The sequence below is a fragment of the Acomys russatus genome, chromosome 25 (assembly GCF_903995435.1).
Source record: "Acomys russatus chromosome 25, mAcoRus1.1, whole genome shotgun sequence".
Classification (NCBI taxonomy): domain Eukaryota; kingdom Metazoa; phylum Chordata; class Mammalia; order Rodentia; family Muridae; genus Acomys; species Acomys russatus.
In genome coordinates, this window is record NC_067161.1 from 17,094,754 (window position 1) to 17,120,472 (window position 25,719).

At 43.9% G+C, this 25,719-nt stretch overlaps 1 protein-coding gene across 1 annotated transcript in view; it reads right to left on the reverse strand.

Annotated features, from left to right (window-relative positions):
* Nucleotides 1–25,719, reverse strand: part of Dock2 (dedicator of cytokinesis 2) — a 403,715-nt gene that overhangs the window by 197,112 nt on the left and 180,884 nt on the right. Inside the window, exon 27 of the mRNA XM_051167750.1 lies at nt 17,875–17,970. Coding sequence (XP_051023707.1) covers nt 17,875–17,970 — 96 coding nt within the window. The remainder of the gene's footprint in view (nt 1–17,874; nt 17,971–25,719) is intronic.

Below are 25,719 nucleotides of genomic sequence, written 5' to 3' on the forward strand. Positions count from 1 at the left end.
TGAAGAGGACCTTCCTTCTGGTAACTGAATCCTAAAAATTAGTATGTGGTAAAAGGATTGAGAAACACCAGCCTGCTGAACAGAAAGGATCATCTCTACATTAAATAAAAATAAAAATAAAATACTCATATATACCAAAACTCTGTACTCTGCTGCTCGTGTTGAGCAGCAGGGCTTCTTTGTAAAATAGTATGTAATATGATATTCTACAGAAATGTTATACTTGAGGTTATATGGTTTTATGGAAAGAGATTAATTTAGCAAAAATTACTTTTATGAAATGGAAGGGGAAAAGAATTGTCTGTTTAAATTGCAGGGGTTTAATGTAGCTGCTCCTTCTATAGTTAAAGCACTCGGTATCCCTGGAACTTAATGCCAGCTCATCTGTAGAGCGCCTTCTTGAAGACAATGTATCACTGTAAGGTTTTGTAAATTTCTAAACTGTTTTAAATGGGATATTATCTTTTGCAATAAACTTAAGTATTTTTCCTAGGTCTTAAGACTCGGTTATTTGCTTGGGTTGGGTTGAGTTGTGAAATATTAACTCAAGAAAAAAGTCTTAGCAGCCTCAAAGGCAAAGATAGTTATTATGCATAGCTTATTTGTTTATAAACAAAGAAAAGATCTAGAAACACCTGTGACAACAATCATGGGAGCCTTGTGTCCTGACCATACAGGAGGTGGCCTGAACCAAGGAGCCATTCCCAGATACTTCAAGGGGCACACGTCTTGTTCATGGCTTACCTTTATGCACAGACTCCTGACTCTAGCATGGTTAGTATTTCTCTTAAATTGCTTTCTGGTGAACAGTTTTCCTTCAAAGATAACTTTGTATCATCAATACCATGGGAATTAGTGTCACGTTCCAAAAGGCAAACATGAGATAATAGTTTGATTAAATTCAAGTGAACTCCCACCTTTAAAGGTTGCGGACCTAAGCACGAGACTAGTTCTTTTGTGGAAAAGGTCTTTGCAAATATTCCATGTGTTCTAATGGTGGCACGTTAACACCAAAGCTGTTTTTTCTTCAACTAGTCAGAGAGAGAAAGAATTGAAGAGAACTTTCTCATGGTGTGAGTCAGCATTTGCTGAGTCTCCCACTGTGGAAAATACCTACTTAGAGGAAGTGAAAACAAAGCAACACCCTGGTCACAGGATCAGAAGTCCAGGCTTTGACCACACTCATTTTCCTGAGTGACTTCATTAACTGGGCTTCTGATTTTCCATCTTATGAGCCAGAGCCCCTGATTCTTCCCCCCTGGAGGACATCTGGCAATTAAGTAAAGGAAGCTCTAAACACAGTGTAAGGCACACAGCAGGTGCCCAATAAATACACATTCACTCTTTTGCTCATTGAAGTAAATTGGTTGGAAGGAGGGCCAGTGCATCCATGAGGCAGCAGTTGGTGTCAGATGGAGGCTTAAGATCCTCTCAGGGCCAGGGAGCAACTGATTCTGGCTTATCACAGCCTTAGCCAGCAGGACAACATATGTTAAGTAGTGAGTGTTCGGTGCCTTAGAGAAACACGTGGGACCATAACACCCAGTGAATCACTATGGGGAAAGACTGCTGTGGCATGGCATTAAATTCCCCAAAATGAAAAAGCCTTTGAGGGCTAGGTCTTCCTGTACATAGCATGAAGCAACTAGGTATAACTGGATGATTTGCCCTAAGCTATTAGTACTGGGGAAATGGGTTCTGGGAGCACCACTGTTAGTGTGCAGTGTGTGAGGAGCTGGCCCATTCCAAGCACCACTCAGGTTGGACTTGAAGTCCGTCCTTACCCTTGCCAGCTGAGCAGAGTCCCCAGCATGATCTTTACTCGAAAAGGATCTAATTTTAGGTCACTACAGGCAACTTATTGGATGCTAAAAGTGTGTCTGCTATTAAGTTCCAAGCCACAGAGATGTTTTATGACTCTTAGGCCCATCAAACAAGAAAGTGCTGCCTGGGGCACACCTCCAAAGTCAATGCCGACTACTTGCTACGACCCATGCTTGGCCAACATAATAATCATAATCACCCTTTTGAATACTTCCATCTCTATTTCCTCCCATCTCCCTTAAACAGACTGCCAGCCCAAATACCTAGTGACCATGTCATACTACCCCTAAACCCAAAGTTTCACCATTCATGATCTCCTCCTGTCTTCTATGGAGTCCTTAGGCCACAAAAAGAAGAAATGCACCTTTGGCAACCACACAGCTTGGTTCTCCTCTGTGTCAGACAGCTTCCCCATAGCCGGCATCTTATTGCCCACCGCAACAGTATCCCCTAAAGGCTCTGTGGGGACCCTCCTTCCTGCCTAGAACATACTTGCCACATCATACCCCTCCCTAACCATGGTAGGTAATGCATCCTCACCAACCCCTACCATGACCACAAACCACACAAGATGTCCTTCTTTATCATCTACTTACGCCAAGGACCTTGCCCTCAAAGTCTATGACATAGCAGTCTGTATGTCATTCTTGAGTGAATGTATTTGTCTCTATTATCTGCTTGGGGCAGGAATCCTGGTTTGTTTTTGTTTTTGTTTTTTCAGCTGCCTATGTATACCCAGTACTCACCATACTGGGGCTTAGACAGTGAAGGAATAAGTTAATTGGTAAATGCATCAGCGAAGGCAATACTAACTCTCAACCTCTGCTTTCCCGTGACCATTGGATGGGAACTCACAAGGCATGACACACTGCTGGCACCCCGCCTCTGTATTGGCGCTCCTGGAATTGGAGGCTTTAGCAAGGAATACTGTCCAAGGCTTTCAACTCTTCTATGGTCGGCCTGGATTTCAGGACTTAGGAACATCAGGACACCATTGTCCTCACCCTGCACCTTTATTGACAGCCCTATTTAACCTTGTTTCAGAACCAATTGCCATCATAATTAAATTCCAATGCATTCTGCACATTTTACCAAGATACTGCCCAACTGCATGAGAGAGAAAATGAGTTTTGAAATTAAAGCAGATTGTTAACTATTTTTTGTTGTAATGTTTCTATTAAAATGCCAGCATTTATTACATGTGACCTAGTCCATTTCAGACACAGTGCAATTTAAAATAGACAGGGGCTGTCTACTCAAGGAGCATTTTAGGCGAAGCATCTTGCCTTGGCTTCAACCATGATTAAAGTGAAAAGACAATAATAAAATCACACCAAAGGGTTATTTGCTCCCAAACAAATAAAAGCTTTATTATCATGAAAGGCTTTCAATTTTTTTTTCAGAATCCATAAGTATATTAAATTTCATTCAAACGAAACCCATTATTTTCTTCCTGATAGGACCTGAATATACGTTTTTAGACCATTCTTTAGCCCGTGACCTCTACTTGGCACACCAGCCTGGTTGCCCAATATTATGACACCTGGTTACACTAACAAAGCAGTCTTCTCTCTCAGGTCCCAAACCAGATGTATTTATTTCAATTGCTGGACTCTGGAGTGGTTCCCATAGCCTTTGCACTGAGCACACCAAATAACTGAATTCACCCCATCCCAGAGAGAAATCTTAGACAAATGGCAGAAGGATCTTGGGGTTACTTGTCGTCCTTGCTTTCTGTTCACATTTTTTTTTTCAGATACAAAATATTATGTCTTCAGTGGTTTCGATTTGAGGACCAAAGGCAATAAAATCAAAGTGCAACTTAAAAGGTCAACATTTATAAATTCAGACTGCTGGTCTGACTACCATTAGATCTCCATCTCTTTTCCACTAATAGGTATCCCCAGGATCTGAAGACACACAGATGAATCTTAGTCCATCATCAATGCAGTGTCCAAGCCACTTTTCCATGCTATACATACTGCCAAGGACACTGAGAAAGTGCACATGAGGCCCTGACCTCACAGGGCCTATGGTCTAATGAGGGCAGCCCCTCAGGAAGCAGAGGTCTCTCCCAGATTTGCTCTACCTAGATGTCATACCATTCCCTTTTGATCTGAAGATGAGGATGTAAATATTCCTGAGACTCTGTCCATCATCCTGCCCTTCCCTCCACTGTGTGGCAAACTCCCTCAGGGAGTCTTTTGAGATAGTTGGCCAAATCATCTCTGATTCTTGTATCTCTAACTGCACCCCACCAGTACCTCATAACACGGATGCGCACTTCCACAACAAACAAGGCTCATAAATAGATTCTAAACTAACATTTAGCCCCTAATCTCAACCTCTTGCTAGCTCCCTTCCCTCTCCCTATCTCATTACCACTCAGAGAAGTCAGAGGGTGTTAACCATCTGTGGCTGCTGCATCTTCTCCTACTGCCTGGGACAACACCCATCACCCATCTATCACAGGAAATAATTTGAACTTTGAGAGAGACTAGAAGATGGAGTTCACAATGTTATTTTAATACTGACGGTACATCACAGACGCCCAAAATCTCAGCACTTATGAGACCACGACAAGAAGATAACAAGTTCAAAGCCAGTCTGGGCTACCGAATGAAAGTCCACATCAAATGAAATCAAAACCAAACGAACAAACAACAACAAACACCCAGTAATAGTAAGCTCTGTTTCCTTGATGTGACAGTGGGTGATTACCAGCACTACACTGCTCTCATCACATTTCCTACGACATATTTATGATGACTGCCACTTTCTAGCAGAATGGATGGAGGCTTGAGGAGAGAGGAGCAATTTGTCAAAATCCAAGATATGGAGGGTGGGAGTCAGGGGGTGGAGGATAGAGTTCTTCACTCCCATGACAACAACAAGTACCAAATGAAACATCTCTTCTCTGTAACTTTCTCGTCCTCTCCCATCTCTGCCCCATGTTGGTCACTCCATCCCAAGAGCCCACAGCATTGCACCGGCTGCCACTTTCATGTTGTATTGGGATTTCTTTGAACAATCTGATGCTTTCATGCTCTACCAGAAAGTTATCACTCAATCTCTGGGAACCTCCCCCACGGGCTTCCCAAGTCGCACAAGATGCCGTACATGCGTTCTAAGGTGTACTGCGTGAATTAGGAGAAAACATGACTGTGAGTTCTGAGAGGAAGAACCAGGGAAGACAGACAGTCAGGGCCAGGTCATGCCTGCTGCCCACTCCATCTTTCAGATTAAGCCCTGCGCTTTCTTGGCTTCAGATGCTGTTTAGATGATAAGATTATATACAGGAAGAGGCTTTAGGAAGCTAGGCTTTCTTAGTAATTTCTATTTTTAAAGAAATGGTGTCTGAGGGCTTTTGAACGTAAAAATAAAGTGAGGGTATTTCAGAAAAAAGAAAGAAAGAAAGAAAGAAAGAAAGAAAGAAAAGAAACTTAGCAAAATTGCAGTCCTGAGTGCTCCTAACCCGGAAAATGCTGAACAGGGTTAGTGCCCAGGTCAACCTCTGGGAAGCCATGAAGTCTGGTGAGGACCTGGGCTTCTCTCCCCTGATCTCAGCTCCTTTGATGACTTTCCTATTGTTAAGTTCCCATGGTCCTCAGTCCACAATGAGTCACAGAATATATTGGTAATTTGAGAAAACCCTGGCAGATGCCACTTAAAGACTAAATGGCACCCCTGAATGAATTTGGCAACAAGTCTAGAAAAATATGTTCTGACTTTAAAGGACCACTTGACAGAACTATTTCCTTCAAGTAACTCAAGAAGAGCCATGTCCTTGGAGGGACAACAGGGACCTGAGGCTCACGCTTGTTCTGTTACAGCTATTCCAATGGTCTGACCTTTCTTCATGGGGAGTTGTCCTTAGGTGACTGGGGCCACGCCATTAGCAGGTAGTGCTTAATGGCTTTCTTAGTAGCTCATGGAAGATTTCTATAAAATTCTGAGTTTGGTCACTCAGATCTCTCTGTTTTCTGGCTTGGGATATGACCACTTGCTGAGGCATCAGTCCTCACCAGAGCCATCTACCCATCATCCTTAGGTCTTCATGTAATGCATGAAAGAATAGAAGTGCAGGCTCTATAACCTCTATAGCATGGACTATGTAAACCTTTTCTCATTTTATAATTAAAATGCTTTGGGTACTTTGATGTAGTAATGCAAAGCTCACAGATACATCCTGAAACTTATATGTCCACCAAACATTCCAGCAAAGGGTTGTGAAGCCCTCTGAGCCAGTCACCATGTCAAGTCAGGAAAAAGGACTTCAGCATGAAGGAGAACAATAAGAGAACCATCAAGATGGCTCTGTGACTAAAGGTGCTTGCACCAAGTCTAACCATCTGGATCCCAGGAACTCACAGTAGGAACTAGTTGTTCAATGACTACACATGTGCCACAGCACACATGCATGCCCATCATATTTACACAAACAAGACATATACATATAATATAATTTTAAAGAAGAAGAAGAAATAATCAGCTCTCACTTCCCTAGGGCCTGCTATTTGTTCAGGCTGATTCTTTTCAAATAAAGGGACTAAGGTCTCAATTATTAAACAGGTTCCTCATTCTTTGAGAAAGCGGGTATCAGCTCCCCACCTGTCAGATCCCTTCAGACTCTACAGTTTGCTTTACTGCCCTTTGAAAGCAATGCTGGCTGAGACTGTGGTAAGCCAAAGTCAAGGGCAGACATTCTGTTCTAAAGGCTGCCTCCAGAGCCGGAAAACAGGACAGCGGATTCTGCAGACTTCTATCTTTAAGAGCACATTTAAAATTACTTGCCCCAAATCAGATTTACATAGCTCCACTCACTGAAGCCAAAAGGCACTGGGCTATTTGGAGGTAATTTTGTTACAATTTGATGACGGACAGTACATTTCCCAGCATTTGCTGAATGGGTCCCAAATTTTCTGTGTGTGTCTCCCTCTCCTGGTGCTGACAGCTGCAGCCCTGGTGTGTCTAGGGATGGTCTCACTGGGATACAAGTTTCCCAGATCCCAGGCTGACCTGCTCTGCAAAACGCCAAGGTAAAGCTCCCCAGACCAAATGGGAAACATCTTTGGTGGTGGTAGTAGCAGCCTCAGTTTACCAAATGGGGACATTGTTCCTGCATAGGCTGCTCTGTAGACCCAACCAGGTAGGAGGCATGCCAATGAACCGCCTCCAATTCCCCATCTCTGAGGCTGATTTGGGATCAGAAAGAGGATGAACCAGGCTCTTCTCCAATCTGTCCAAAAAAAATTCTTTCACAGGGCTAGGGCAGAATTGTGGGATTTTATATATAGAAGATCCTTAAAGGGAAGCCTGGCATGAAACAGACCTTTTCTCACCTATTTTTAAAATCAGAACTTAAAAGAAAAAAATCTCATCATCCGCTTGTCCTTTGAATTGGTTTATTCTTTCCATTAATTCTCCCTGAGGTTGGACTGAGCATCTGCCACACTCAGAGTCCTTGACAGTGGGATAGGAACCCCACAGATACTAGGATGCAACCCCTCCCCCGAGGAATCACAGCCTGCTATGAAGCACAGATAGGAAAAAAAAAAAAAAAAAAAGAAAAAAGAAAAATAAAATCCCAATTGATGTAGAAAGAATGGAATTGCAACATCTATAGGTCACCAAAAATGTTCCCTAAAAGACAGAAGACCATAAGACAAGACAAGGTAAGGAGCCCTGTACCCACTTAGCACCCACTTAGTGTTTCCCCGACCTTTTCAATCCACCCACCCAAAAGTTTCATAATATTCAAGACCCAAAATCAGTTCTCTGATGTCAGTCTTGATACATGACTCACGTCCTATATGCAGCAGCTCCCTGGAGAGTTGAAAGATGGTGTGTGTGTGTATGTCTTTGTATGTGTGTGCATATATGTCCAATTATTCTCTGATATACAGTTATAAGACTCCATATCAGAGCACTGTGCTCCCAGCATAGGACCTGTGCCCCTGCCCCATACCACCAACCAAGCTACCCTGAGTTAATGAAGCCAGCCTCCTTTGGGTTACCAACCTGAAGTGGGGTCCCTTGCATAATTGTTAGCATTTTCTTATTCATCTTCCCCTAATAAACACCTACCTGAGCATAAAAAGAAAGCCCATGAACACACATGAACACACACACACACACACACACACACACACACACACACACACACGGATATGTTCACATACTGTGGTTTAGGACATTTCCTAATTCAAGGACTTTAAGCCAGCAAACCTGTTTCTTAAACACAGGGAGTGAAGTGTTTACCACTTAGGCTTTGAGGCTGACTGTGCTCGCTACAATGTAGAGTCCAGTTTTCCCCTTACTGAGCCTAAAGTGACTAGGCAGAGTATTTCCTGTCTAAGATAGGACGTTAGTTTTTGCTGACACCTGAATTAAATTCGATTGTATTCTCATAGTGCATGGCCCATCTATTCACACAAGTGTTCATCGGTGTGCATGGTTATTAGCATTCACACACAGACCCTCCCAGTGGGGGGCAGGGAGGATATATCCCTCTTCTCATTCCTCTCCTATATAGCCATTACTTCAGAGCATTTGCCCATTCTGCCCCGAGTCTCCTGGCCTAACCACCACATTAGGGAACAGTAGTGACACTGAAGTGCCAGGTCAAAGAATAGTAGCTTGTATGTACATGAAAACAAGCCAGATATTTTTTTTTTCATTGAAAAGGTGCCTATTGGTATCCACAGGCCAGGGCCACAGTGTTTCCTAAAGATAGAGTGGAGACCATTTTAAGTGTTGCTGCAGGGGACAAGGAAGAACACTCCTATGATTCTGTGATGGGTACACCAGTAGGGTACCTAAATGGAGTGAATGATTTGAATGCCATGGAGATGGGGGTAGGTCAAGTTGCATCTCTCTGTGACAAAGATACAAGGGAGGAAGAAGAGTTCTGCAGTGGACAGCCAGATGGTCTGTCAAAGAAGAGGTAGAGGGGGACACTGGACTAATATATGGGGGAGGTGGAAATACTGTGATGAGAGACAGACACTGTGTTCCCAGAGAGTCCACTCAGCTGGGCCTCCATCTGTCAGCATTGTAGAGTCCCAGGTACTTCCTCATGCAGAAAGTTCTCTGGCAGAGCCCTTTAGTTGAAGATTAGAACTGGGAAGGACCAAGAGGGAGGTCATGTGTGCTCTTGGAAGATGTAATAATGGCAGCCAAGACAGCGATGATGGCCTCACCCCACCTCAGAAGCATTCTCAGTTGGGAGGTCTTCAAGGACTGTGTGGGTGAAGGAAGACCCTCCCAAACCCTTCAGAATCTCACCCCAGCTGCTGCCTCTACTGCCAAGCGAGATGGCTATCCTTTCCTCACCCCCGTAAACAAAAGAAACATTTGAATAAACAAAAGGATCTTTCTCTAGTTTTAGCTCTGATATTTAATCACCAGAACTGGGGAGACTGTCTCTCAATATGTCTCTGCCATCCAAATCTACCCCAAATTCTAAGCCTTTCTGGAAAGTCATCACATGGGTTACCTCGTTAGTTCCCAGTAGAGGCAGAACAGCAGCTGTGAGTTCAAGATGCTCATTAGGAGCCTTTAAAATGACTGATGCCTAACTCATCCCTTTATATACTAACAGGGTGAGTAGACAACACACCACTTAGGAGCTGGGATTCTAAAATGGCCATGCCTGGTTTTAGACTTTAGCTCTTCCACTACTTGCAATCTGTGCACTTACGGGCAAGTTAAGTAACCTGTTTGTGCCTCAACTGTCAACTATACGATAGAAGTAATGATGCAAGTTAAGCGAAGTAAAAGATGTTTTGCTTGCCACATGAATATCTGCTCAGTAAGCAACCAAGCTTTGTAAACAAGGTGCCGGGTTGCTGGGGGAAGGTCTAGGTGGGAGTTACATGCATACCCTCTCTCCGGGGACAATGGGCTGGAGGTGGGAGGGTGTGTTACCAAGGGTCTTGCTATGGCTCTGAGCAGGCCACCTGGAGTGCCAGGCTTATCCTTCAGTGGTGGTGTCCCCACTCAGCACCACAAGAATGAACAGAATTCATGAAGTCAGAGCTTAGACTCTGCTGACACGACCGGGGTTTCCCGGGGATCCTGTTAGGTGAGGCAGTAGAGTCGGGTACCCTCCAGATTTTCCCATTGGTTCCCTTTTTAACAAACCGCTCTGAATGCCAACTGCAGTTACCTTTATTTAATCACTCCACAGACTCCTCTGTGAAAAGTGGGGTAATTAGGGCCAAAATATAACACCCAGAGGCTTATTTTAACTACCCGAAATAAAAGCCAGATCCCAAATTCAACAAAATTACCAGATCACTTTCCTTCCGAGAACTCCTGGCAGCAGGTGTGTTCTCTGCTTGATCCTTGCTGTGGGGTGACTGTTCCCAGCCTGGGTGAGGTAGGGGGAGGGACCAGCCCTCTCTGGGATAAGGAGGCCTGGAAGTGTACCTTGCTCTGAAACCCTCAGGTGGGATAATGCCTCCCTAGGAAGGAACCTCTGGTAATGCTATTCATATCCTGTCTTGCTGCCTCCAGCTGTGTGTCTTTAGATATGGTACTTCCATCCTCTGACTCACAGTATCTATCCTAACCCTGAAAAGAATGCTAACCACCTGTGTCTGAGAACTCAGGATAGGTTTCGCATACCACAGGGTCAAACTTTCTTATGTGCGTTAACATCTCTGAAGGGGACACTTGGTGTCACGGTGCAGGTGGCAGCACAGCACATTTCCCGTAGGAATAATTACTGGGTAAACCATGGGCCTTCAAGATTACGTGGCTCTCTTTTTTTTTTTTTTTTTTTTTTTATTAATTTATTCTTGTTACATCTCAATGTTTATCCCATCCCTTGTATCCTCCCATTCCTCCCCCCCCATTTTCCCATTATTCCCCTCCCCTATGACTGTTCCTGAGGGGGATTACGTCCCCCTATATATTCTCATAGGGTATCAAGTCTCTTCTTGGCTACTTGCTGTCCTTCCTCTGAGTGCCACCAGGTCTCCCCCTCCAGGGGACATGGTCAAATGTGAGGCACCAGAGTATGTGAGAAAGTCGTATCACACTCTCCACTCAACTGTGGAGAATATTCTGACCATTGGCTAGATCTGGGAAGGGGTTTAAAGTTTACCTCCTGTATTGTCCTTGGCTGGTGCCTTAGTTTGAGCGGGACCCCTGGGCCCAAATCTGCCTATCATATTGTTCTACTTGTAGATTTCTAGGACCCTCTGGATCCTTTTATTTTGCTGTTCTCCCATGCGTCTCTCATTTAGAGTCCCAATAGGCTCTCTTGCCATTCGTCCTACATCGGCCTTCGTAAAAGAAACAGTGAGACACAGAAGAGAATAGTGTCTGTATAGACACTTTTAGACTAAGCCAGAGCAGAAAACACCAATAATTGCAGTCAACGCACACATTGACTGGAGATATTTACAAATATCATCAATCGTCACTGATCACCAGTTTCATGCTATGACAGACATCACTAATCAATTCAGTTCTTCCCACTGAGTCAACATGGAGCTACTGCAACCATTCTCAAGACAAGTATTTCAGGTAGACATCACCATCAGCAAGAGTAGGGATGGGCAGCACAGGCTGACTCAGAGGCTAGGGAAACAGAAGAAAAAACCAAGGTTTAAAGTTGTGAAGAGGCTGCTACAATATGCTAATCCTCTGCAGAGGGAATGTGGAGCTCTTTACTTGTCTCCCTTCATCAAATGTCCCTTCTTCCAAACCAAGCCACCCCTCTCACCATAAAAGTCAAGCTCCTTGGTAATCCATGTAAACAGTCTGTTGTCTGGCAAAGAGAAGTGGAGACGCATCGGGCCTTCTGAGTCCCTGACTGTGGTTTTTATAGATCTTCTTCGATTCATTTGTCATCACCAACAATCCGTTGCTCAGGCAGGTGATTTACAGAAAGTCAGGAATGGCCATCTCTAGCAAATGATAATTACAATGTGCTGAGCCAAAGGAACCACTGCCCGACCCCTGGAAAGAGACATTCTGCAATCACCACCTGCCTCCCCAGTCAAGGTCTTGTTTGGGATTTCAGAAACACTAGACATGAATGGCGTGTGTCAAAAATATTGATTGTTTAATATTCCCAAGCAATGGAAACGAACCAATAAAAGTCTTGTCTGAAAAATTAAAAATGATGGGTGGAATGGGAATATTTTCTCCTTGTCAAATCTCAATTTGAAATTAAATTGGGGCCTTGGGCACTAAGACAGGGACCTCTGACCCCTGAGTAATTACTTTCCAACATAATTTTCTTTATTTTGAAGGAGGTCTTTCCATTCTTAAAATTGCTAGAAAGGTTCCTTTTATGAAAATGGAGCTGTCATAAGAAAAAACTCCTTTCGGATTTTCCTTCTATTTCTTGTTGTTCCCGCTTCAATTCTCTCCTCAAAGTAGTTAAATCAGCAAACGAGAGTCACCAAGATGAAAGACGAGCTTGCAACAGCACCTCCACAAGGCTCTGGGACCAGACAAAGAGACAGAGAAATTTGGAAGAGACCTACATTACCTCACACCCTCACTCCCTAAAATGTGGGCACTTGTTACCGAGAAAGCATACTTGGTTAAAAAGAAAAGAGAGTCTTGGGGAAAATACACAGGTATGCCTTTCCAAGGGACATTTCATTAATTCATATGTTACTTTATTTGCTTACTAAGTATGTACTGAATGCCCACTCTTCACAAGGCATTCTGCTAAGGAAAAAAAAGGACCAATGGAGCACAGTCCCTTCCCTCAGGGCTCTTGCAATGAAGAAGAGAAACAACACCTGAGCCTCTTCTAAGGATAGTACGGGTTCTCACAGAACACCGAAGAAATGCATGAGTACTCTCTCTGGCTACAGGCACATGAGTACAATGCTGAGAGTACATGAACAAATGCATCTCACAGCCACTGTGTGAAGATGTATTAGCCACTGGACCGATAGGCAAGGCCTCTCAAACACTGTACGGTGTAACAGAGGGACTAGGGCTAGCCTGCAAACAGAAAAAATGACTTGAAAACAAAACCACCACATAAAGTACAAATGGCATGAGAAGATCTCAGTAGAACTGTTCTAAGCCCATTAGAATTGATAGAGTCTGCAGTCTTGTCTATGAAAGAATGTAAGGACCAGACCCTTCTGCCACAGCTTATAGAGTGAGGCATGGCACAGACACTCAAGCTCAATTGGACAATTTCCTAGAAAGAAGCCTATTGCCTCATCAATTCCACTACTAGATTTCTACTCAAGCAAAATTAAAATATGCCCATACTAAACCTATATCCACACTAAACCAAATACCATAGCAGCATAACCTACAATGGCCCAGAGGTGAAGGCAGTCCCCTAAACCACCAACTAGTACATGAATAAGAAAGCATCATGTTTATACAATTACTATTATCCAGCAATAAAACCAAACAAAGCACTGCATGTTCCCAATGGACTGCTGAACAAGCTCAGGAGAGAAGACAGGCATGAGAAATTCAACTTGTAATGATTTCACCTCACAAAGGCCTCCGGAGAGAAAGATGGGTACAGCCAGTTGCTTAAAGGTGGGGGAAGTGATGGAGAATGACCACTGAGGAACGTGAGGTGGGGAAGGGGGTGACCTAGACTGAGTTACTGCACTGATCCTACAACCATACGAAAATGCTAGGGCTCATGAAAAGTAGTATGTTTGGTGGTTATGTTTTAAAATATGCTCCAGGCAGGGCAGCTTCCTAAGGGCACGTGTCCACTCTGGACCTTGAAAGGTAGATCCGGGTGGAGAAGGCACAGGAAGGCATGGTAGGCGATGCGAGATGTACGGGGAGTGCAGAAAGCGAGAGCACCAGGTATGTGCAGGCAGTACCCAGACGTACAGCTTTCTGCATATCTAGACAAAAGGTTGAGTGAAAAGCTAAAAGAAAGAGTAGTTGAGGCCACAGCAGGCTTTAGAAGGTGAGACTGATCTGAATGTATTTATAAGCCATTTTATAGGCAGTGGGGAAACCACTGGCCTTTGGAGAGTAAGGGCATGTCCTGCCTGGCAGAGAATACCAGACAGAAAGAGGACCATGTATTGGACAGGCCATCAGTACAGCAAAAAGCATCCAAGTACAGAGCCATAAAGAGGCAGGAGTGAATGAGGCCCACTCTGCCATCACTCTCTGGAGTTGATAATGCAGGGGGACAGAGACTCATTGCACCCGATAGAAAGGGAAATAACAATAGACACCACTTACTTAGTGCTTTCTACCATTCCTACCCTGCTCAAAAGGCTGCTGCGCTCGAGGAAAGGCAGGGAGTTAAGAGCCTGCTATATACAGAATGAGCCAAATGGATTGATGATCACCTTCGTGTTCATTCCAAAGGAAAGGAATAAAGATTAGGAAGGGTCATAAAATGCTTATCTAAGGTGCGCTCCGGGAGCCACGCATAAGAGACTTCTAACTCGGTAAGAAATGGTGGCACTTCAGCACTGGAAAGGGTGGTAAGTGAGAAAAATGACAGGCTGTTTACAAGGCTGTGCAGCCCAGGAAGGCAGGGGATCCTGGCACTGCAGCATTCCGTGGGTGCCACTAAATCTTCCACTTCACCTACCTACCTACCTACCTACCTACCTACCTACCTACCTACCATCTATCTATCTATCTGTCTGTCTATCGGTCTGTCTGTCTGTCTGTCTATCTATCTACCTACCTACCAATGCAGGATGGAAGACGGAAGCTGGGCCTCACACATACCAGGCTCACTTTCAGCCCAGCCTTACCTCTTTAGAAGTAAGAGGCATAGAGAAGAAATAAACAGGTGTAGGCAGCAGTGGGCAGAGCCAAATCCATGGAGGGCTGTGGCACTCAGGCTCCTTTTAGGGACCACAGTTTCCCCAGCCACCATTAGAACAATACTCAGTAACTTGGCCTCTGTTTCTATGAAGTAGACCCGTCATTGGACATCCCAACCACGTGGCTCTGTCCATACCACAGTAAAGCAGAGATGTCACTGTGCTTTTGGAAACTTGAGTCTAGGTACTAGGGAATTATTTAAGTGCCAGTACCTAAACGTTAGGAAATTTCACATATAGTATTTCTTTTTCCTTTTTTTCCCTCTTTTTTGTTTTTGTTTTTTGGAGTTTTTTTGTGAGTTTTTGTTTGTTTGTTTGTTTGAGACAGGGTTTCTCTGTGTAGCCTTGGCTATTCTGGAACTTGCTTTGTAGACCAGACTGTCCTCAAACTCACAGTGATCTGCCTGCCTCTGCCTCCCCAAGTACTGCCACCATGCCTGGCTTATACAGTATTTCTTAATTAAAACTTTTCTTTTTTTAAATTTTATTTTATTAATTTATTCATATTACATCTCAATGGTTATCCCCTCCCTTGTATCCTCCCATTCTTCCCTCCCTCCCATTTTCTCCTTACTCCCCTCCCCTATGACTGTGACTGAGGGGGACCTCCTCCCCCTGTATATGCTCATACATACATATGGACACTTGATTTTTGACAAAGAAGCCAAATCCATTCAATGGAAAAAGGATAGCATCTTCAACAAATGGTGCTGGTCTAACTGGAGGTCTAGGTGTAAAAAAATGCAACTGGACCCATATTTGTCACCTTGCACAAAACTTAAAACTTTTCATTTAATATATTTTGATAATGCTTTCCCTCTCCAATCCTTCCCAGGTTCTTCCAATTTCATGTTCTCTCTCTCCTCTCTCTCTCTCTCTCTCTCTCTCTCTCTCTCTCTCTCTCATTCTCACTCTCTCAAAAAGAAAGAAAGAAAATTATTAAACAAACAAACAAAGCATTAAGAAAAAAAAAAGATGCTTTAAAAAACCCTAAAATGAAACAAAAGCCACCCCCCACCAACTCTCCCCAAAAAAACCCATGGAGTTGGTTTTGTGTTGGCAGAGAGTGAGGGACTTTAGAGCACTCAGTCCTAAATGGGATGTCTCCCCTCCTCCCCTCAAGGTTCAGGGATCTATCTAGAAGAGGAGGTAGAAAGATTGTAGGAGCCTGAGGTGGTAATGACTGCAAGGGAGTAATATCCTCTGGATGAGATTGGTGCACATATGACCTCTTGGAGATGGTGGTGGCACGGGTTCAAGCCAGAGACACCCCAGTACTGAAGGGGAGAAGGAGACACAAAGTCCTTCCCCAACCTGAGAAACAATTTGAAATTGATGATTGATACCTGCTAGGAAAGAGAAACTCTTTTTTCTCCCGTGGGAAGTCACTGGGCATATCAACCACACTCCAAGGCAGGCTCCATGCCCAAGAGTAAGTCATCCATCACAAACCATACAGGACAGTTTTTATCTTCTCTCAGGGAAGGGGGAACCCTGGTAACTATTATGATCCGATCTAGCATGGCACCAGTCAATCTGAGCTCAGTGGCACTGCTCTTTACACCCTAGTGTCTCTGTTTGTACACTTCATTCATTCATTCATTCATTCATTCATTCATTCATTCCCTCACATCTTTATTCAGTATTTATTGAACATCTACTATGCCGGGTGCTGCAGTGGGATTCAAAAACACAGCAGGGATTTTTCAAAATTGCTTCCCTGAACTCCCATTCTCACAATGAGAACAAGACAGTAACAAAATAAAGCAGAGAGAAAGACCTGCTGAAAAATGATAAGGAACATATTACAGAATTCGAAGAGGGTCGGCGGGGGTGGGGGAGGGGGCAACCCAAGTGCTGCAGACGGGCATCGGGACCAGGAAGCCTCTCTGATTAGGTGATTCCTGGGCCAATCTGATTCCAGGGAGAGGACCAGCCTGAAGGCACGTCTGTTTATGTGTGGGAGGAACAAGGGGCAGAGGGCCCCCCGAGGTAGCAGTGGTTTGAATTTTCTCCTGTCTGGGATGAGAAACCGCCAGTGGGTTGGAGCAGAAGAGCAGCATGGCTGGGTGATCCCAAGTCTGCTAGAAACTGATACCTCTTAGGAACTCTTTAAGGAAGATGGGAAAGACCTCGGTGTTAGTGGTGTTTTTTTTGTTTGCTTGGTCTGGGAGGGAAGGCAGTCACACCATGGAGGATCAGTCTTCCCTGCCTCAGAATAGAGTGTTTATGCAGAAAAATTACCCCCATATTGGCACTGACCTCTGTATGTGAGAGGGAGTGCAGTAAAGAAAATGCTGACATGACCACTCTGTGGTTTGCTTAAGGGGAAGGTGTTTATTGTAGATAAAAGAGAGGATATATTCAGAGGCATCTAGAAAAGTCCAAAGCAAAGAGAAAGAGAAACAGACCAGACAAGGCCAGGGCTGTTGGCAAGAGGAGGGAGGATAGCTCTGTGTCTGTGTGTGTGTGTGTGTGTGTGTGTGTGTGTGTGTGTGTGTGTGTGTGGTCCTTGTCATTATAAAGGGTATCTGGGAGGAGGGAAGCCTGGGGAAGTAAGAAGGGACAGGATGCTAGGGTAGTGGAATTGAAATATAAAACAAGTACGTGTGGGTATGGACATAGGGAGCTTGTAGACCAGCGTGGGTATGGACATAGGGAGCTTGTAGACCAGCATGAGCTCTGATTTGCAACCACAGGTGGTTGTCAATGGAGCCATATGTCCCTTCTGCCAGAGGTGAGGGCAATGACTCTTTCTGGCAGATAAGAAGTAGTTTCACATGTTTCTGAGGAACACTGGCTTTTGTCTAACCACCAGAAATCCTGTAGTCCTCATTTCTGGATATATGGGCTGCCTGAGCCCTAACACAGGCAAGGTGCACACAATAACAGCTCTTAGAAAACCAAGCCCATAGTACCCTGAGCCTAAACACCACTTGAACAAAGCCAGAGGAAAAGGTAGACAAGTATCTAGAATGTTCTATCTTATTCACTCATTAAAAACCTTTTCCCTTCTCTCTGTTTACTAGGGGCACCCCACTCCTGCTGGTATACCCTGCTTTGGCACGACCTAGGCAGACATTATTTTGACAACTTGAGTTAGCTCTCACGTGCTCCCAACTCAGATGGGGGGAAGAACGTCAATCCTCCATTCCAAAAACAAAGCGATGACCAGTGCTGGCCTCCACTCTGAGGTTTTGAAGAGCTTAAGGGTGTTTGATGGGAAGAACGGTTTACTCACAATCAGAACGTGATCACGGCCCATTGTGATGACTGTCCGGTTCACTGTGCGCAGCAGCTGGACCATGATCTCTTGGATGTGGTCATAGGTGAAGGCCTACAATGCAGCAAGAGACATCACTGTTATCATCGTGACACTGGATCCGCTAACTCTTCAAAAGACATGAACAGTAGTGACCAGACAAAGATCACGCACCCCATAACTTCCCTGGTTCCATTGAGCCCAAACAGACCTCAGTCTTACTCTGGACTTGAGTTCTCCACTCTCCATCCCTATGTCATCCCAAGGCTCAAGGGTAGGAGGGACAGGAAAGCCCTCTCTTGACTTCTTCCTTTTGCTAACTTATCGCTTCCTATAGCTTAGATCACATAAATATGTCATCCATGGTTACAGCAATAAATGGCTACAGTACTTACTAAACACCTGGTACTTAGTTAAGCACATCCTCCGTTTTTCTCATCGAGACCAGCATCATTATGATTGTCACTATTCAGATGAACAGCTGGATGCTCAGAAAAGTGAAGTAGCCTGTCTGGGGGTTACCCAGCAAGGAAGGCACAGGCAAGAGTTGAACCGTGGAGTCTGGCTCCTGAGTCTGCTCCTTTTCACACTCACTGGAGCAGCAAGGACAGGGTCACAGATCTCAAGTTGCTGCTGAGGCTTCATTAGCCTTGCCCATCTGCCAAGATGAATATACTCTGCCTTCAATTGGGCCAACTTTTAGCTCCTTTTGTGACTTCTGATCTTTTCTCTCTTGGAATATCTTCAAATGCTACGCATTCATTGCTCCTTTATCTTTTCTTCATTCCTCTACAATTGCATCAAATTTATATAATGGCCTCCACTCAGTGTACTTTTCTCCAGGACTACATCTCTTGCCTTACCAAAATAGATATTAAAAGTACCCCCTTCCCTCTAACCTCCTGACCCTGGTTTCTTTTAATTATCCATTGCTTTTTATTCCAAAGAGCATCAATTAGACTCTTTGGGAAGTTCGATATTTAAAGTGCAAACCTGTCACATTTCATTCATTTGCTGTGAAAGTCCACACTATGAAGACAGTCTTGGGGAGTGTTTTGAGAGTAGGTGGATGTGACTTTGTATCTGCCCCACCCCCCTCTAATCTGAGCTGGGTGACCTTGGGCAAATCGCTTTTCCTCTCTCTGTTGTAGCTTCTGTATGTATGAATGTGGCCAACACCAAAACTCGAGCTCCTGTTTTGAGGCATCAGTTAGAGAGTGAGGTAAAGCCGGCCATCTCCAGAGTTCTGAAGCATCCACCCACAAGTGCTGAGTGGCACCCGGGACTCAAACGTTCCCTTGGTCTGCATCAGCATCCTGGCCAAGCTTGCAGATTCCCTGCACGTAGCAGAGAGTGCAGTCTGAGGTGACGCATAATATAAACCCTGGCTGATATGGAAATGTCACCCAAAGAATGTATAGCTTATATGCAAATGGAAAACTTTGAAGATGATAAACCTGTGCTAAGCAGCAAAAGTGCAGCCACAAATCAGCTGCTCTTAATTGTTCCAGTGCCAGGCAAGTGGAGATCAACCCAAGAGAAGTGTCTTCCGGGCCCAAACTAAATGGTGGCTTGTAATTGAAATGACAAAAATCAGTCTTCCCATTACGGTCCTGGCAAAGAAATTAATCCACCCAACCTAAACACACTGCAAATTGCAGTGATTATTTTTTTTTTTCTTTTAGTAATTGTAGACTGTGATACCTGGAAGGGACTCTGATTGATCTCTCCTGGGTGAGCCCGGTGAGAAGAGGAAGAGGGCTGGGGAGGGGGCGGGGCAGGGATAGGTTGAGGTGGGGCCTGTCCATTGTTTTGAGTCACCCTAAGCCCTTGGTGTTTTGGAATATGGAACAGTTTCTCTGCAACAGCAAGAGATCACGACATCTCTGCGGGTGAGTGTTAGTCAGAGAACCCAGACTTGGCACTGAATTGCAATCAGATCCTAACAGCAGCATGGGTGTGCCCTGTACTCTTTCTTTCCATCCATCTGATTATACTAACTGGGAACTCAACTCTCCCTCTGGTGTGAGTGTTTTAATGCTACTCTTTCACTCAATGTGAATACCCCCTTTAAAGAGGGGGCGGCCCCTCAGGTCAGAGCAGGCAGGAGGTGAATGGCATCTAGTTGGTATGCAATAAAACTGCTTTGTTTTCATTTGGTTTTAACATTAGTTATATTTTTGGCAAATGTGCGAGGGGAAAAAAATAAACCCAGAACTCGAAAAGGAAGGCAAAATGAGGATTACATGACATTCTAATAGAACATTTCTGATAAAATCACCTGAGGGGCCTCTCTTGGGAAATGCAGCTTGGACAGACCATCCACCACTGATGAGACACCAAGAGCTTATATCTCTGCCGAGCTAGAGAATTCGACGGGGCTGAGAGGTCACCCAGTGAAAGATAGCATTTGGTGTCGGTTCCTTGCTTTGGAGAAAGGATATGGCTTTATTGCTGCGCTAACATCACCTGTCTGGGACCTGATAGCAATTTTCTGTCTCCTCTCCTACAAAAGATTAGGGCTGATATACCTTTTCTGAAGATTTTATTTGCTCTTATTTATGTGCGTCTCTGTGAATGTGTGTGCAGGTGTCCTGGAAGGCAAAAGAAGGTATCAGATCGCCTGGAGCTATAGTAATAAACGGCCATGAGCCACCTACTCATGGATGCTGGGAAGACCCTCTGAACAAGCATGGAGGGGTCTTAACCATTGAGACACCTCTCCAAGCATCGAGGCTTATATACTTTTAGGCAGCCCATTTGTTATTCTCCTTGTTTCCCATTTCATAACTGAAATAAAACCTTGAGACATGTCAGCTTGTAATGAGATAACCTGATATTTTTGAACATCGAGAATTCTACCTTGGCACAAGGAATGCTGAACACTTACAGCAAGGATAGCTATGTAGATTGTTATTAATTTTTATGAAAATTATAAATGCATGCAGATTTTACAATTTCCAAAAAGCTCATTTAAAACATGACACAACAAAACCAAACAACAAAAAAAGAAATCCTGGGTCTCTCCTTTACCACAGGATCTTTACTCTTCTAGTTGTACAGTTGTGACTCTGATATTTATGAACGTGCCACCTTGGACAAGCTTACACCATTCCATTTGAAAACAGTTTTCTCCCCACTTGGTGGCTATATAAACACAGGACATGACCGCTCTGATACATGGCTGAGGGGGAAGGTTTTTATTGTAGATATGAGGGAGAGAACAGCCAGAGGCATCAGGAAGAGTCCAGAGCACAGACAGAAGGTAGTAGATTGAACATGGCCTGCAGATTGGAGCAGGCCGTGACAGGAGATGGGGGAGCGTGTGAGAGAAAGACAAACAGAATGAGGGCAAAGGAGACCAAGAAAGAGGGGAGCGGGCAAGAGAGGAGGACAAAAGAGGAACGGGAAGCTGGGGAGAGGGGAGCTAGCGAGTTGGAGAACTTTATGGTAGAGAGCAGGATGAGATGACCTGAGAAGAGCCAGGATGCCAGCATAGACTCTGAAACAGGTACTTGTGGCGCTGAGAGAGCCAGGAGGCCAGCGTGCACTCTGCTATGCGATAGGCACCACCGAGAGCCATTCACCCAGACTTTCCCCTGAACCTGACAGCATCATTATGTGTTCAGTGTCTGGATTGAAAGATGATTGCTTCACTCTCTTCCTTATCAGGTCCACGTGTCCTTCCAATTCTCTTTCTGACCATTAGAGCCAATATTTAATATCTGAATGCTTTGAACACATAAATGCCATTTCATCTAAGTTGGAAGTGGCAAATCCTCATTTCTTTGTGTGTATATGCACATACGGGTTTATATATGTGCCCTGTGTACATATGTATAAGTATACATGTGTATATGTGTATGTCGTGGTGGTGTATATATGTATGCATTAGAGTGGGTTGTGCATATATGTGTGCACATATGTGCTTGTTTCCATAGAGGCCAGAAGTTTCCTCAGTCACTTTCTATTTTATTATTTGAGACAGTCTCTCACTGAAGGCAAAGCTCACCTATTCAGGCCAAAGTGCTTCAGAATCTGCCTCTCCCTTCTGTACCCAACCTCCAAAGGCTGGTGGGGTCAAAGACAAGATTACAAGCAAAAGGTTATATATACATTTAAATATAAATGCTTAGAGGAGCCTGGGAGAGAGAATATAAATACATCATCTGTCCAGAAATACAGTTATAATATATGGCTGCCTAGCACCTTCCTTGGCTATGTTCTTATATAGGAGGCCTTTTACTCATATCTAGAAGAATCACAATGCCTAATTTTGAAGAGATAGTAATAGCTATCATCTAGCATAGACTCACATCCCCACTCCCTTTGGCTGCAAGAGACATGATTTTTCATGAATTTGAGGTTTAATTTGGTAGTCTGTCTTTTTTTTTTTTTTTTTTTTTTTTTTTTACTCCTATTTGAATTAGATACTACCCTGGAAAAGTTTACTGGACCAGCACCTGACTTCAGAAAGCAAGCTGTAGAAGCCGTCGGTGGTAGAGGGCCCTCAGTGCAGGGGCGCTCAGGAATGAACTAGGCCGTCTTGTCACACCCTGTCATTTCTGCCTTGAACACAGCATGGGAGACTGCCCACTTTCTGGGTAAAATTTGGGCAGTATCTTCCTGAGAGTCATGACTGAATTAGCCTTTTCTGGAAAGAGAGCTCTAGAACCAAGGATATGGCCAAGGGGTTGGGGGGGAGATATGGATTCCAATTCTGACCTCGTTGTCAGCTAATATGGTTTGAGCTCTCACTATATGTCAAAGCCAATACATACAGGTCTGGCAACTTGTTAAATGTCTCACTTTACTTACTAGAAGGCTCTACCCTGGCCCCAGATGTAAATCACCAGGATCAGTAGCTAGTTCAATGACTCATCTGAGAATGATCCTCTCGGGCCAAGCTCTGTTCCAGCTGGTCCACTCAGCCCTCCAAGACTCCATTGCAACCATCCTCATTGCTACTAGCAGTGCTGTGCGACAACAGCTGCTCACTGCGGAGACTACACAGTTGCCACCACTCATGCTGACTCTTTGTCCATCTCTGACCTAACCCACCCTGGCTGCCTGAGCCTCAGTTTCTTCACCTGTGTCAGATACATTGACATCACCCTGCCAGAACCGTTCTGAGAAATCCTGACTAATTCTAGCCCTGACAGCTAATGCTTTCTGAGGTTTTACTTCATTGCATATTCTTCTGAGTACTTTTCAGACATTAATTCAATCTGCTACCACTAAACGCAGGGCTTCCTGCACTCAACACTATCTGGGGGATGTGGGTACCCAGGCCTATGAGTTGAGGAACCCGGCAAGTACCTATGAAATGAGAGAAACGTGTCTAAATTCCAGATGTTCAGATGAAAAAAAATGAGGCTCTGGATTTGGCCACATATTAAAGAAATGTCACTCCAAGTTCCAGTCTCAGTCTACCCGGTTCCAATCCAGGTTTGTCCCCTCCTGTCCAGGCCTGTCTGATTCCAGTTCAGGTTTGTCCCCTCCCATCCAGGCCTGCCTGATTCCAATCCAGGTTTGTCCCCTCCCATCCAGGCCTGCCTGATTCCAGTCCAGGCTTGACGCTGCCCACTATCTTCCTCCCTAGGATTGCATCTGTGAAGGGATAAGGCATTGGGAGGTGGTTTCAAATCTATCTGAAGCACATCCTAAGATACACATTTGTGTACATAGCTGTTTATGTAATACCTCCTTGACTATTATGTCCTTAGGTAGCAAGTCACATTAGAGTTCTCAAGTCAGAAATCCTGTTTGATGCATGGTGTCTAACCTACACAATGGAATAAAAGGTAGATATATCTTGACTTGGCACAAGACTTTTGGTGCATTCTATAAAAGACTTTTGGTACACACACACACACACACACACACACACATAAAACTTTGTACCAAAGATTCTGAGACAATACATGAAATTGCTACACTGTCTGAGAAAGAGAAAGAGGGAAATATATGATGTTAAAGGGAAAATTTTTATGTGCTATGGTTCATTGAAATTTTTCATAATAATTGACACTAGAAGAAAGATAACTCTTTTTCGGTGATGGAGTAACAAAGGGCAGCCTGTACTGCTAGGAAAATGAACTCACAAGAGACAGTGGATCCATCTCAGGGACTGCAATTCACCGTGGCAGCCCTCAGCCTCCCTCTCTGGGTGTTGAAACGCTGTGAGAATGTTCCCTGCCTGTACCTGCTTTGAGACATCCCTCCCATGCTGGAGCTACAGATGCAACCCTGGTCTCACACACTGGTGGCTACTGTTAACATCACTCATCAGACAAAAGTACAAAGTAACACGAATTAACTTTTTTTCTAAATGGCACAGCCATGAAATGTTTTATTCCATTTACAAATTGCTTTTAACTTCCATTTCCTGACAGACTAAAAAAAAAAACTACTTGAATCAATCAGGGAAAAAAATCACAACAATACAAATTTCACTGAGCTTACAGCAAAGCACTGCTTTTATGCAGATCTTCTATATTGTTTTTTTTTTTTTTTTTTTTAGGGCTTTTATTAAAACACACTGGAATCTCTAAGCTGCAGCCTAAAGAAGGGGGAAAAAATGAACCCTTTCTAAATGTGTGACTCCAACATCTTAATGCTGATAAATGAATACTGGATGAAGCCACGTATATAAGTATGCACATCTGACATGCTCTATTTTGTGTTCTGGTCTTCAAAATAAGAGTCCCTTATGGGGAATGAATAAAAGGATATGAATAAAAAACTACAACTAACATTTGTTAAATTCTGACTGCCTTCCAGGAGATGGGCTGTGTGCTCTGTGTTTATCTCAATGCACTTTGACAGATATGCTGGAGCTAAGTTACTATCCAATTTTAAGGTATAAAACAGGACCCACTCTAGTTATTATCACTCAGTTTATACTGAGCACTTGATACACGCCAGATGATGTCGGTACTCCATATGCACAATCTCTCTGAATCCTGAGAACAAACCTGCATATCTGTTGCACTGGCTCCAGTGGTAGAAGTGGGGAAACAGAGAGGTGCATATGTCTGGTCCAGGAATGATGAGTGACAGAGATGGAGAAGAATCTGTCTTTCTGGTTGCAAGTCTCCTGCGTTTCCTGTGCTAATTAATTATAGTGACACTTCACAGTTTATACTATCCAAATGAACAAGCAAAGAAAGTGTTCCCAAATCAAGAATCTTATTCCACTTGGGTGTGGCACAACACCTTTCATCCCAGCACGCAGAAACAGAAGCAAGCAGATCTTTGTGAGTTCAAAGCCATCCTGGTCTACATAGTGATTTCCAGGACAGATAGAGCTACATAGTGAAGACTGTATATAAATGGAGAAGGCGGAGTGGAGGGAGAAAGAAAAAGAAAGAAAGAAAGAAGAACAAGAAGAAGAAGAACAGGAGGAAGAAGAAGAGGAGGAGGAGGAAGAAGAGGAAGATGAAGAAGAAGAAGAGAGAGAGAGAAGAGAAGGAAGAAAGAAGAAGAGAAGAAAGAAGAGAAGAAGAAGAGAAAGAAGAAGAGAAGAAGAAGAAGAAGAGAGAAGGAAGAAAGAAAGAAGAAGAAAAGAAGAAAGAAGAAGAAGAACAAGAAGAAGAAGAAGAAGAAGAAGAAGAAGAAGAAGAAGAAGAAGAAGAAGAAGAAGAAGAAGCATTATCCCTTTGTTGCAAAACTGATGGCTTATCCACAACAAAGATAAGTATGACATGACCTGCAACTCCAAACTGTTCCACTCTAAAAACAGGTTTGTCAGCCTGAGTTCACCAAATCTGAGGCTGTGTGTTTTGTTTTTCATAGTTCCTTGGGCAAAGTTACAGGCTTAGA